Source organism: Phalacrocorax carbo, chromosome 26 (genome assembly GCF_963921805.1).
Source record: "Phalacrocorax carbo chromosome 26, bPhaCar2.1, whole genome shotgun sequence".
NCBI classification, from domain to species: Eukaryota; Metazoa; Chordata; class Aves; order Suliformes; family Phalacrocoracidae; genus Phalacrocorax; species Phalacrocorax carbo.
In genome coordinates, this window is record NC_087538.1 from 5,329,197 (window position 1) to 5,341,810 (window position 12,614).

At 60.7% G+C, this 12,614-nt stretch overlaps 1 protein-coding gene across 2 annotated transcripts; it reads left to right on the forward strand.

The window, feature by feature from the left end:
- Positions 1 to 2,967: 2,967 nt before the first annotated feature.
- LOC135317602 (butyrophilin subfamily 1 member A1-like) lies at positions 2,968 to 10,207 on the forward strand. 2 transcript variants are annotated; one of them, XM_064473955.1, is made up of 10 exons: positions 2,969 to 3,205; positions 3,899 to 4,015; positions 4,405 to 4,752; positions 5,206 to 5,487; positions 5,951 to 6,058; positions 6,725 to 6,745; positions 7,137 to 7,157; positions 8,342 to 8,362; positions 8,722 to 8,754; positions 9,016 to 10,207. In XM_064473955.1, the coding sequence occupies exons 1-10, from the start codon at positions 3,175 to 3,177 to the stop codon at positions 9,570 to 9,572; spliced, it is 1,539 nt and encodes a 512-aa protein (XP_064330025.1). In that variant the 5' UTR covers positions 2,969 to 3,174; the 3' UTR covers positions 9,573 to 10,207. The 2 variants fall into 2 exon arrangements, with proteins under 2 accessions (XP_064330026.1, XP_064330025.1); XM_064473956.1 differs by lacking the exon at positions 5,206 to 5,487 and having other exon boundaries at positions 2,968 to 3,205.
- The last annotated feature ends 2,407 nt before the right edge of the window (positions 10,208 to 12,614 follow it).

A 12,614-nucleotide genomic window follows, 5' to 3' on the forward strand; every position in this document is an offset into this window, starting at 1 on the left:
CGGCGTGCGTTGCCGATACCCTCTCGCCCGGCCCCAGCGTTATTTACTGCCTCGGGAAGGTTCTCAGGGGTCAGTTGCCACCCCTCACGCTGACCCTCTCTTAACCACGACTAACTCCTGCGCTACCCCGCCGCATCCCAGAAGAACAGGCACGTTTGCGGTCGCAATTCCCCCCTTTGGGAGTTGCAGACGTTTCACCCGGGACGTCCATAATCTGTGGCCCGTGTTACGCTGCCGACAAAGACAGGCCTCGGCATCGCCGCCTTCATGCGGCTCGTTGTCGTTGCCAGGGTGGGCGTCGCAACCCCTGGAACAACCGAACCCGGCACCAAACCGCCCTGCGAGGGACCGTCCACCCGCCCTTCCAAACCCGAAGTCTGTGGCTCTCCGTCCCAGGCCGAGCGCGGCGCCCGCTCCCCAGGACCTGCCCGGCTTTCTGGCTTACAGGAATAACAGGAGGAGAATCGGGTCCCACGTGCTGCGGCTGCTGTTGTGGCTCTGTCCGTGTGTGAGGAGCACGTACCGTCTGCTCTCGGCCCTCTGCGGGCCTTGACCAAAGGCACTGACCTCCCTGCCGGGCCCGGGGGCCGCATCCTGCGGGGTTTCTGCTCCGGTGCGCCTCAGGTGGGGACACAAGGAGAAATACTCGAGGTGTTGGGCACCTTCCCGAAGCCCGGACCCAACTTCAGAACGAAACTGGCCTCTAATCCTTCACTTTCTGCTGGCGGCATTACAACAGTTAGAGTTTTGGCCTCCGTGTCTCTATCACCGTCCCCCACAAAACTGCGATACCTGCAACGGAGAGCGCGCCCTGTGCACGGCCTAAATCCGCATAAGCCATGCCCGGAGCCCAGGCACGACTCACGACTCGCCCCTTTCCAAGGGCTTTTGTTCTGTTTCCCCACAGCCCACGTACCTGGTGGGCGTCCTGCCCCGAGCCGGCTGTGACGAGCCCGCGGCCCCCCTCCATCAAGCCTGGCTGCCGCAGATGTAGTCAGGAGGGCTCGAGAGGCTCCTTCCCAACGTCCTGCCACAGGTCCCGCGTGCCACGTCCTTAGACAGAGCCCCTCTCCCGACCCAAATTTGGGGGCCGCAGGAGCCGGGCCTAAGGGTGAGCTCAGCTCACCTCTTCAGGGAAGACAAAACCTGCCCTGGAGGAATCCCATCCTCTTTAAGACACTCTTTCCCTACTGACTCTGTCGGGCCCGGCTCACGATTTAGGCTTCCATCAGGCCTCCCCTGCGGTATTTCAAAAGGGCCGACCCTTTCTCTGGGTCTCGCTGCAACCCCTGCTCTCGGCGACGCGGCCGGGAGAGCGTCCGGCCGCTTGAGCTGCTCTTCCTGACAAATTCTGCTCACCTGCCTTTGCTTCGTTTGCCTCATTCTTTCCACCTTCCCACTAGACCGCGGCCTCCACGGTGTGTGTCCGTCCCGCTGCCTCGCGCATCGCCTTCCCAGTGAGCGGATGACTTTTGCCACCAGACGGGCTCCTCGCTCTGAGGGCGTTCCAATCGGCATCCCGAAACCAGGGCTTATTCCTTCCAGTGCCACTGGGACTGCTTCTCCAGCCTGAGGGGTGCCACAGGGAGAGGCTTCTGGCCACCCAGAACGAGCAGCCACCAGCACCAGCCCACACGCCCCGGCGCCCTACGCGCGGCCGGCCCCTGGCACGGCATCCTTGCCTTAGGTACCTTTGCAGCCCACCCTGCGGGGCTTTCGCCGCACCGCACGGGCAGGCAGCCGCCCCTCGGGCGAGAGGAATGCCTCTTCCCTTCCAGGCGCCTTGCTCAGAGCCCCTGGCGCCGGGGCTGGGAGCTTCTCCCCGAGAACGCCTCGGTGCCGGCCGGAGGTCCTGCGACCGCGCGGATCCCTGGCGGGTCAGGAGCTCCTCGGTCCCCCCTGCGCCGCCAGAGCTCTCCCCGAAACCGGGACCGACCCTCCTGGGCGCGAGGCAGCGGCGAGAAGCAGGCCCTCCCTTCCCTGCAGCGCCGGGCGCAGGGGGGACGCTGCCGCCTCCCGCGCCCACCGGCTGGGCTTGGCTTTGGCATTTATCCATGGCGGGTAACGCCCCGCGCCCACCCGACCCGGAGCCGGTGACGGGACCCGCCGCCCCCTTCTTCCAGCGCTCGGCAGCCTCCCTGCTTTTCTAAACAGCTCAGGCTCCGGCGCGAATCGGAGCCAGGGCAGAGGCTCGAGGGGAGCGGGGGGGTCGGTCCTTTCCTGCCCCAACGGGGTCGGGGGTCGCCACCTGCCCCCGCCGGAATTCCCTGTCCCCGGGTTCCTGCCGCACTCCGGGCCAGCAAGTTCCCCTGTACCCCCGGCGGCAGGTTCGTGGCCTCCCCTTATCCCCACCCCCTCCTTTGGAGCAGGGTGTTTCCGCTGGCAGCCCTCGAATGCCGCAGAGCTGAGAGCTCTTGAGGAATGCCTTGCTGATACCCTCTTGCCTGGCCCAAGCCTCACTCGCTGCCCGCATAAACCTCTCGGGGGGTGGTTCCCCCCTGCCCCTGCCCCTTCCGTAACTACCCCCAACCCCTGCGCGGTCCCAGTTCATCCCAGAAGGAAGCGTTTGAGGTACCAAGAAGACGCCGAGAACTGGGCGATAAAGCCTGTACTCGGGGAGGACACCTGATTGGGGTGTTGGTGAGACCTGAAACTGGGGGTCCTTCAGGTGAGCTGTCCCCATGAGAAGACTGAAAGTCACCCCCAAAGGGCAGGGAACCCCTGCTCTTACAACCCCCTCCCTCTCCGGGCAGGCGCGGGGCATTTCAAGGGGGCTGCAGAGGTCAGGAGAAGGGGGGCAGGACCCAAGGAGGGATGAGCTGGGGGAGGCGGTGGGGGCGAACGTCGGCCGTTCTTGGCACAGGGAACTGTACCGATGCCTCGCAGTGTCTCGGGGCGGGCTGCAGCTTTGTGCAGTCACCGCCCAGCCCCGTCTTTGTCCAAAAACCCCTCGGCTTTGGGTGGCGTCTGGCGTTTTGCACAGCGGGCGAAGGAAGCTGCGTTTCAGGGTCACAGTTGCGCCCTCCCTGCGCAGGACCCGGGAGAGGAAGGAAGCGGACAAGGCTTTTGCTCTCGGTTTCAGGTCCCTTGTGGGGCTGCGCTGTTGCCTCCCCCTTCCCAGCCCCACGGCGGGGGGCAGGAGCGCAGCACCGCAGCCCACCCCCGCCAGGAGCGATGGCTGCCTGCACCCCAGCAGGCAGGGCTGGTAGGGCAGGGCGCTTGGGCGGGCATCGGGGGGCACGCGGGTGGAAGGGGCCCCCAGGGGTGCAGCCGGCCATGGGGGTCCCCACGGGGACATTTGGGGACCTCCCCCAACCAGGGGACCCAGCCCAGGGCCAAATCTGAATGGGGGTGGGGGTTTTGGGGTGCGGGGGATTTATGGGATGGTTTGTTGTGGTTCTGTTTAAGAGCGCAGCCTGTTCAGCCCTGCCCCATGGTTGCAAAAATCAGCTCCCACCACCCCAAACTGCCCCTTTCTCCCTCCTGCCCTCCCGGCTTTGCGGGAAGCCCTGAGCCCTTGCAGAGTTGTGACAGCAGTGCCGGACCCGAGCCCGGGCTGTGCAAAGAGCACCGTCAGAGACAGCAGAATGGGGGTATTTTATTCTGTGGGTGGGTGGGAAAAGGTCGAGGGAGGAGGGGCACCTCCATCCCTGGAGGTACCAAGCTCACGCGGGCAGGACCCAGAGCTACCCAGCCCCTCGGCCCGCTCTGAGCAGGGCTTGGTGCAGGGAGCCCACTGATCCCACCCACCCTACACGCTTTTTCACCAGTGCCGAGTTCTCCAGCGTTTTCTGTCCAGGCTTCATCTACAAAACCCCCTTCAAATGGGTGCTCTCGGCACCGCCCCCGCGGTTGTGTTAAATGGATTTGTCGTTCCCCTCCGTTCATCTTTCCCCAGTGAAAGCGGATGGGAAGGTGCTGGTTTCCTCACGCCCCTGCCTCCCTCGCGTCACCTCTGCCCTGGCTCGTGCTGTGATTTTCTCCTGTGCCTTTCTCGTCCCTGAGCTGGAGGGCGGTAAGGAGCTCCAGAACTTCTTCCGTGACACCCACCCTTTGGGATATATTTTTTCCCCCCGGCATCTTAACACGATGCAAAAGGTGTATTTAAAAGGCAGGTGGGATAAAGAGCGAGGTGTGGGGTCTCGTAGGAGGTGGTGGAAGCGCCCTACGAAGCGGTGAGGGTTTGGGGATCCGTCATCTCCATGGGTGGAGCTCCAGAGCCAGCCCAGTCCTCGACCGTCTAAAAAGACCCCAAGCTCTGCCTCCAGCACTTCCAGACGTGCCACGAACCCAACCACAGTCCTTAAAAACCCAACTCAATTACGTGCACGTCGAGGCAGCAGCAGAACCGCGTGTGCCCGTGTGTCTCAGGCGTCTCTTCTTCTCACCCGCCACCTTTCGCAGCCCAGTTCAGGGTCTTGGGACCCGACCAGCCGGTCACTGCCGTCGTGGGAGAAGACGTCGTGCTGCCTTGCCGCCTCTCCCCGAGGCTGAACGCCGAGAACATGGAGGTTCTGTGGTTTCAGTCAATAATCTCCAACCACATCCACTATTACCGCAGCGGGTGGGACGACTACTCCTTCCAGAATCCCCAATACCGGGGGAGGACAGAGCTGTCAAAGGAGGGCCTCTCTGTTGGGAACGTTTCCTTGAGGATCCTCAGCACCCGGCTGAGCGATGAGGGACAGTACCGGTGTCGCGTCCAAGATGGGGATTCTTATGAAGAAGCCTCTGTGGAGCTGCAGGTAGCAGGTAAAAGGCTGGAGCCAGGGTTGTCTACAAGACGCGCCCCCGGCATGTCCCATTTGCCCACCCCCACGCACAAATCCCCTCTGGTCTCTCTCTGCTGGGCAGCCCAGCTCCTCGCCAGCATCTCCCCACCTGCCTGGCCCCAGATCCCTGCACAACAGGGCCTGGCCCACGGCCAAAGCCCTCACACCTCTCCAGGAGAGCAACACCAGCCTCCGGAGAAACAAACCAGGCTTGGGTGTGCCCAGAGTGAAAGTCCGTGCGGTTCTGGGTTCATCTGGGGCAGGAGGCAAAGAGGGAGAAATGCCACCAATTCCAGGCCAAGCTCAGAGGTTTCCGTGAGTCTTTCGCCAGGGCTGCCCTGACTTTGTGGCTGTGGGTGGAAGGAGCTGTGGGAAGGTCTCCTCCGGGACGGGCGCTCGGTTTGGCTGACAGAGGTGGGGGTTTTGGTCCCAGTTTCAGGTTCCAGCCCCCTCCTCTCCGTGGAGGATGCCCAGGATGGGGGAGTGCGAGTGAGGTGTCAAGCGACCGGCTGGTACCCAAAGCCTGAGATGGTGTGGAGAGATGTCCAGGGCCAGCAGCTCCCGCCCGTCACCCAGTCCAACTCCCAAGACCAGAGCGGCCTCTTTGAAGTGGAGAAGTCCATCGTCATCCAAAGAAACACAGAACAAAACGTGTCCTGTTCCGTCAGGAACACGCGGCTTCCGCAGGAGAAGGAGGCGCCCATTTATATCTCAGGTGATTGGCCACCAGCATTGAGCTGTTAAAAGCCAGACGTGGGAAATGAGGGGATTCGCCCCTGAATTTTATGCCCGCAGTCGTTGTGGGCTGCCCCTGAGGAGGGTTCTGGTCATGGGGGGCTGTTGCAGCCCCAGGCGGGTCCCTTGGGCTGTGGCGCTCCATGGATCACAAGCGCGTGATGGAGGAGGAGCTGGTCTGTGGAGCATCAGGGATCACATCAGGAGCATCCAAGTACTGTTTTAGGAGAAACTTGGTGTCAGTGTAGGTTTCTAAGGACCATTAATAAATCAAGGATTATTTTATTAAAAGTGAAGAACACTCTGTTCTATATCAACGTCAGTTCTAAATATTTCAACAAAGATGCTCGAAGTTTACGGAAAGGCACGTTCACTCCAACACACAACGTACACCCGTCATTGCATCCCAGATTAACCCAACCGGGGCAATTTTCCTATTCCAGACTCCATTTTCCCAAAGGACTATCCCTGGAAGGTGGCTTTCTTCGTGACCCTGGCTGCCTGCTTCGCTTCCCTGGTTGCCTTCCCTCTTTTCATCTCACGGCTACGAGGTAAGGCATTAGGCAGGAGCAAGGGGACTTTGGGGCACCCAAGAGGGTCTCTGAGCACCCAAGAGCACATGGAATGACGTGGACCTGCTCACGGGAGGACCAGCTGCCCCCACACATTTCAGACTCCCTCGAGCTCTGTCCCACTGAAACATGCCAAAAAGAGCACTTTGGAGGCCCCAAACGCAGAATCTCCATCCCCAAGAGCTCATGCCCTTGACCAGGGGGAACCACCACAGCCTCAAAGCAAACCCCGGGGCTGCAGGCGCAGGAGGCAGAGCTCCAACACCACCAGACACCCCCATGTCACACCAAACCCCAAATCCAGCATAAGCCGACCCAAAACACACCTGAAATGTCCCCATTGTGGGTCACCCTCGCGTGACGTAGGCGTGGGAGAAACCTTCCTTTAACCGACGTTACATATTCTGTTCTTCCTTACAGCCCAACACGCCACAGAACTTGGTAAGAAATTATTTTCCCCCCAACATCTCATGACGTAGCATTGGGTGAAGCCTTCCTGTAACCCACATCACGTTCTCTCTCCTCTTACAGACCAGCAAGACAGAAAAATTGGTAAGAGACCCTTTTCCCTCCCAACCTCTCATGAGGTAGCTGTGGGTGTACCCTGCCTTTAACGCACGTGATGTTGTCTCTTCTCTCTTCCAGCCCAACAAGCCACAGAAATTGGTAAGAGACACTTTATTTTTCTCCCCTGCCCTTGAAAATTGGGTGGGGGTGTTTTGATAGCGATGAGGGTTGGCTCTCGCATGCGTGCGTCTCCTAGATTTGCCTTGAAAGTGGCATTTGGTGGGTAATTTCACACCAAAAAGACATTTGAAAGAATTACGAGGGGTGGGAAGGGTTGAAAAGACTTCATTTAAATTCTGAAAGCACACCAAATAGACACGGAATTAGGGAAATCCCTGTTTTCCTCCTGCTGTTTCCCCTTTTCTAACCACGCTCTGCCAGTGATGCCGTTGGTGCGGAGCTGCCGCCCCATTCCCGTACCCCAGGCCGCTCACAAGTTCCTGTCAGGAAGGAAACTTCCTCTCACAGTTATTCCTGCTTTTCCTTCCAGGGAAACGCGATGCCGAAATCCGTAAGTGATGTGGGGTTTTTCTGTCGCTGAGGGGAAAATACGAGCTGCAGAGGGACGCTTGCTTCATGGCGGCAGTTCATGAGGCAGCGGGGAGGGGGCGAGCAAATGCGGGACCAGATCAAGTGCCTGACTCCATCGGGGCTGGCCAACGTGGGTGACCGACCCTAGGGGAGACCAAATCTCTTCATTTTTGGGTAATAAACCTCTGAGGAGATGGGCTGCGGTTTAGGAAGCCCGTCCGTAGCCCGCAGGTTTGTAGGAGTTGAATTCTACCTCGGGTACGGCTTTTGAGGAGAGCTTGGCTTTGGGGTAACCGAATTCTGCAATAACAAAAATCAGCCTCCCTGGCTTTGGAGGAGTAGCAATATGGAGGAAGAAAACCAGCTTCCTCATCCTCAAGGGAATGAAACCCACCTTGGCATGGTTGTCCCCAAAGGCCACCCCAGACAGCGATAAATCCCCATCTCCCCTTGGCGCCCAACGTCAAATCGCCAGCGTTGATGGCCACATGGCTGACGGAGAGGCCTCAAGCGAGAGGAGGACCCAGGCACCCTTCTGCTCTTGGCATCAGGGCACGCCGCCCATCAAAACCCTCTTTCAGACAACCAGTTCAGCAGGTTTTCCCCCAAAATTAAACCTGCCCCCCCTTCCAACATCAACCCAACCCTTCCTTCAGCTCAACTCCCAAAGCCCCAGGCAGCAGAAAAGCAAAGAGGTCCTCGGGCGCCTGGACAAGTTCCCACCACCAAATGAGCATTTGCCAGCAATCCCGCCTATTTCTTCCTGCTTTTAGTTATATTGTTATTTCCCTTCCAGGGGTCGGGAGATGGAAATACACAAGCCCTGCTCTGCTTCCTCCACCCCCAAAACCCCCTAAACAAAGGAGACGACCTTCCCCAACCCTTCGTCATCCAGCTTCCCACGAGCTTGAGCCCAACTCTCTGGTGGCACCAACCCCACCAACTCCTCCCAGCCCTTTGGGTGCCCCAAAGGCCTTCCTCCGAGCCGGTTTCCCCTCCCATCCCCTCTCCCCTCCCTGGGCAGATTCTGGAGCTCTGGCACCATCAAAGCACCTCTTAACACACCCGTGGCTTTGGTGGCTACGTAGGGACCAGGGGATGAGGGTTGGAGCCCAACAAGCACATGCTTTTACTGAAAACAGTTCTTGCTCTTTTCTTTTTCAGAGAAACATGTCTCGGAGCTGCGTAAGTTTGATCCTTGCTCTTCCCCCACCCGCGTGGTCTTTCACACAGCACAGAATTCAGGGGCAGGGGGAGGGGCGAGGGGGATGGGATGTGCCTTGCTCAGGTTTGTTACCAAGCCCCCTCCAAGAGTGATGGCAAAAACTCCCAGGGGCTAACTAAAAACCCCCAAAGTGGACCAGGAAGGATGTCCATGTTCCCATTTTGGTGAATCTACGTTGTCAAATAAGGTAAATTTGGGTACATGAAAGGCAAGCATGGCTGGGAGTGGTCTGCAGCGCTGGGGACCACCACCCCAAATCACCCCACGGCCCCTCCTCATGCCACCGCACCTGCTTGTGACCACGTCTCTTTGCTTTCAGGGTGGAGAAACGCCTTTGTGCCGGTGGAAGAAGGTACCGGGGTGTGGGGCTTTGCCTCTCCATGGGTCTCTTCCCCTGTGCTGCTGGTGGGGGGGTGGGTAAATGGAGGGCTGAGCCTCCACGCCCCAACTGCTCTGATGCCCCCCGCTCCCTTTCCCCACCACATCTCCCTTTTTCTCTCTCTCTTTTTGTGGCACTTGAGGTCCCACAAATCAGTTCTCCAAGGGGAGCCCACCTGAGGAGACCCCAAAGGCAACGGGGGTCTCCAGCTGAGCTCTCCCCCTCTCCCCGCAGTGCACGTCACGCTGGACGCGGACACGGCGCACCCAGAGCTCATCCTCTCGGATGGTGGGAAGAGCGTACGGTGCGGAGACACGCGGCAAGAGGTGCCAGATAACCCCGAGAGATACGACACCGACCCCTGCGTCCTGGGCCAGGAGGGATTCACCTCCGGGAGATACTTCTGGGATGTGGATGTGGGGATGGAGGAAGGAGGGTTCTGGGAATTGGGGGTGGCCAAGGAGTCCACTAAGAGGAAGGGGGAGATCGACCGGGATCCTCGAAACGGGATCTGGGGTATTGGTCACATGAAGGGAGAGTATCGGGCTCTGACCTCCCCATACCACACACTTCTCAGCCTCACAAAGAGACCCCGGACAATTCGGGTTTCCCTGGACACTGAGGCACAGAAGGTAGCCTTCTTCTACGCTGACAACCAAGACCTGCTCTACACCTTCCCACTGGGCCCCTTGAGTGGGGAGAGGATCCGTCCCTGGTTCTGGGTGTACGTGTCCGCCCAACTCACCCTGAAGTCACCTCCTTCGCCCCCACGCGTCCCCAGCGAGGAGTAGCCTCTGCTCCCTTCCTGCATCCCCCTGCCGACCCTCCCCACGGGACGACGGGCCCCGCGCACGCCGACAGCAGGACATGACCAAGACGGGGAAATCCATGCTGCTGTCCACGAGCAGCCATGATCAATGCCCAAGGCTCTGCCGGCTGCGTCGTGCCACCAGGGCGCCCCGAGACTCTCCCAGGGAAGCCATGGCGGCCCCCCCACCTGAGCAGAGCTATCCCCGCTCCTGCTGGAGCCTGCGACAAGATGTAGCCGTGGCTAAGGCACATTCGCCTCTCCTAAGGTGATGTCTCCAAGCAAGGCGCTTCCGCTGAGACGCCCTTGTGCTTCTGCTACGGGCAGAGTCCGACCCAACCAGGCTGTTGGGACCCGAGGGCGTCAGAACCCCCCTGAGATAGGGAAGAGAAACCCCCCAGTGCCAGAACCGAGATGAGAGTCTGGGGAGAAGGAGCCGCACATCTCCACCCTCTTCCTCTCTACTTCACCTCCAGCCCCCAAAGCCTCATCAAACGGGGTCAGTTGAAGGGGTGGGGGTGGTCTCTGGCCAGGCGCTCAGTTCCTGACATCTACCACCTCCCCACGCATTCCAATGTACTCATAAAATAGGCTTTTTCAATAAAAATTCTCTCCTTGACACCTCTGTGGTTACTTGATGGGGAGGAAGGGTCCTGCAGAGCAGCCACGTTCCGCCAAGGGTCCGGATCATCAGGCAAAGCCAGAGGGATGAGGCAGGTCCCGGGTCGAGGCAGGAACCAAGTCTGCACATCAGGAGGAACCATGGGCTGCAGCTCAGCCTTGGCCATGGCCCCCCCAACAGAGCCCAGCACCCTGGGCTGGGCTTAAGGAGAGCCCTTGGGCCATCAGCTGGTCCTAGGTGGGGCTGATCAGGGTCATTCATGCTAATTAGCCCGGATAATGCTAATAAGCCCTGATTAGGCCCTGACAATGCTGCCTGAGGGCCGTGCTGAACCCCTGGAGATGGATGGTCTACCTTGGGTGATGGTCACCTGAGGATGACACCCCCTCCATGGGTGATGGTCTCCCTTGGGTGATGGTCACCTGAGGATGACGCCCCCTCCATGGGTGATGGTCTCCCTTGGGTGATGGTCACCTGAGGATGATGCCCCCTGCATGGGTGATGGTCTCCCTTGGGTGATGTTCACATGAGGATGACACCTCCTCCATGGGTGATGGTCTCCCTTGGGTGATGGTCACCTGAAGATGGTGCCCCCTGCATGGGTGATGGTCTCCCTTGGGTGATGGTCACCTGAGGATGGTACCCCCTCCATGGGTGATGGTCTCCCTTGGGTGATGGTCACCTGAGGATGACGCCCCCTCCATGGGTGATGGTCTCCCTTGGGTGATGGTCACCTGAGGATGGTGCCCCCTCCATTGGTGAAGGTCTCCCTTGGGTGATGGTCACCTGAGGATGACACCCCCTCCATGGGTGATGGTCTCCCTTGGGTGATGGTCACCTGAGGATGACGCCCCCTCCATGGGTGATGGTCTCCCTTGGGTGATGGTCACCTGAGGATGACGCCCCCTCCATGGGTGATGGTCTCCCTTGGGTGATGGTCACCTGAGGATGACGCCCCCTCCATGGGTGATGGTCTCCCTTGGGTGATGGTCACCTGGGGATGGTCACAGAACCACAGCCTGGTGGGGGCTGGAAGGACCCTCTGGAGCTCACCCCATCCCACCCCCCGCTTGAGCAGGCCCCCCCAGAGCAGGGGCCCAGGGCCGCGGCCAGGCGGGGGGTGAATGTCCCCAGGGAAGGGACCCCACAGACCCCAAGAGACGCTGTTGACCAGGGCTGGCCCCAGCGCAGCCCCCTGGGGAGCACCGCGAGGGGCGCGGGACGCGGTCGCGTGCCCCCTGCCCTGGGTGTCCCTGCTCGAGCCGGGGGGTTGGGTCTCCAGAGGCCCCTCCCCAACCCCCACGGTCTTCTGGGGCTCTGGGGTCCTCGATGCTCCGTGGGAACCTCCCGCGTTGCTTCTCGCCGTGTTGCTTCTCCAGCGAATCTCAGGGTGGTTGGGGGTCCCCCCCACGAGGACCAGGGCCCGCCACCGTGAGGCTCCTTCCAGGGGTCTGCGGAGCCTTCACCGACTTCCTCTTCCTCACCAGGTGGGCTGGAGCAAACGCCCGCATCAGGGTCGCCGTTATTCCGCTGCCCCTTGATTTCTACCCGCAAGCTCTCGGCTTGTTCCCCTTCCACTCCTCCGTGGGTGCTGCCCCCCCCGTGGGTGCTGCCCCCCTCCGTGGTTGATGCTCCCCCCCCCTTGTTGATGCCCCCCACCATCAGTGATCCCTTTCCATGAGTGATGCCCCCTCAGGGGTGATGCCCCTCCGTGAGTGATGACCCCCATCATGGGTGATGCCCCTCCATGGGTGATGCCCCCTCCATGAGTGATGCCCCCCCATGGGTGATGCCCCTCCGTGAGTGATGCCCCTCCACGAGTGCTGCCCCCTCCACGGGTGATGTGCTGGGTCGGAGGGGGGTCTCCTGGACATGATGCCCCCCCCAAGTGCAGTGCCCCCTCCGTGGGTGCTCCCCCCCCAGGGGTGATGTTTTGGGTTGGGTGGGACTCTCCGGGACACGATGCCCCCCAAGGTCAATGTCCCCACAAGGATGATGCCCCCCATGGGTGCTGCCCCCCCCCAGGGGTGATGATCCCCTGGGGTTGACGCTCTCCTTGGCCGATGGTCACTGCAGGACGAAACCCCCCCGTGGGTGATGCCCCCCAAGGTCAAAGCCCCCCATGGGTGCTGCACCCCCAAGGATGATGCCCCCCCATGCATGATGTTTTGGGTTGCGTGGGGCTATCCTAGATGTGGGTGATGCCCCCCCATGGGTGCTGCCCCCCCAGGGGTGATGTTTGTGTCGGAGTGGGCTCACCTGGACTAGATGCCCCCCCCACGGGTGATGCCCCCCCCAAGGATGATGCCTCCCCATGGGTGCTGCCCCCCCCAGGGGTGATGTCGAGGTTGGAGGGGGCTCTCCTGGACACGATGCCCCCCCAGGGACGATGCTCCCCCATGG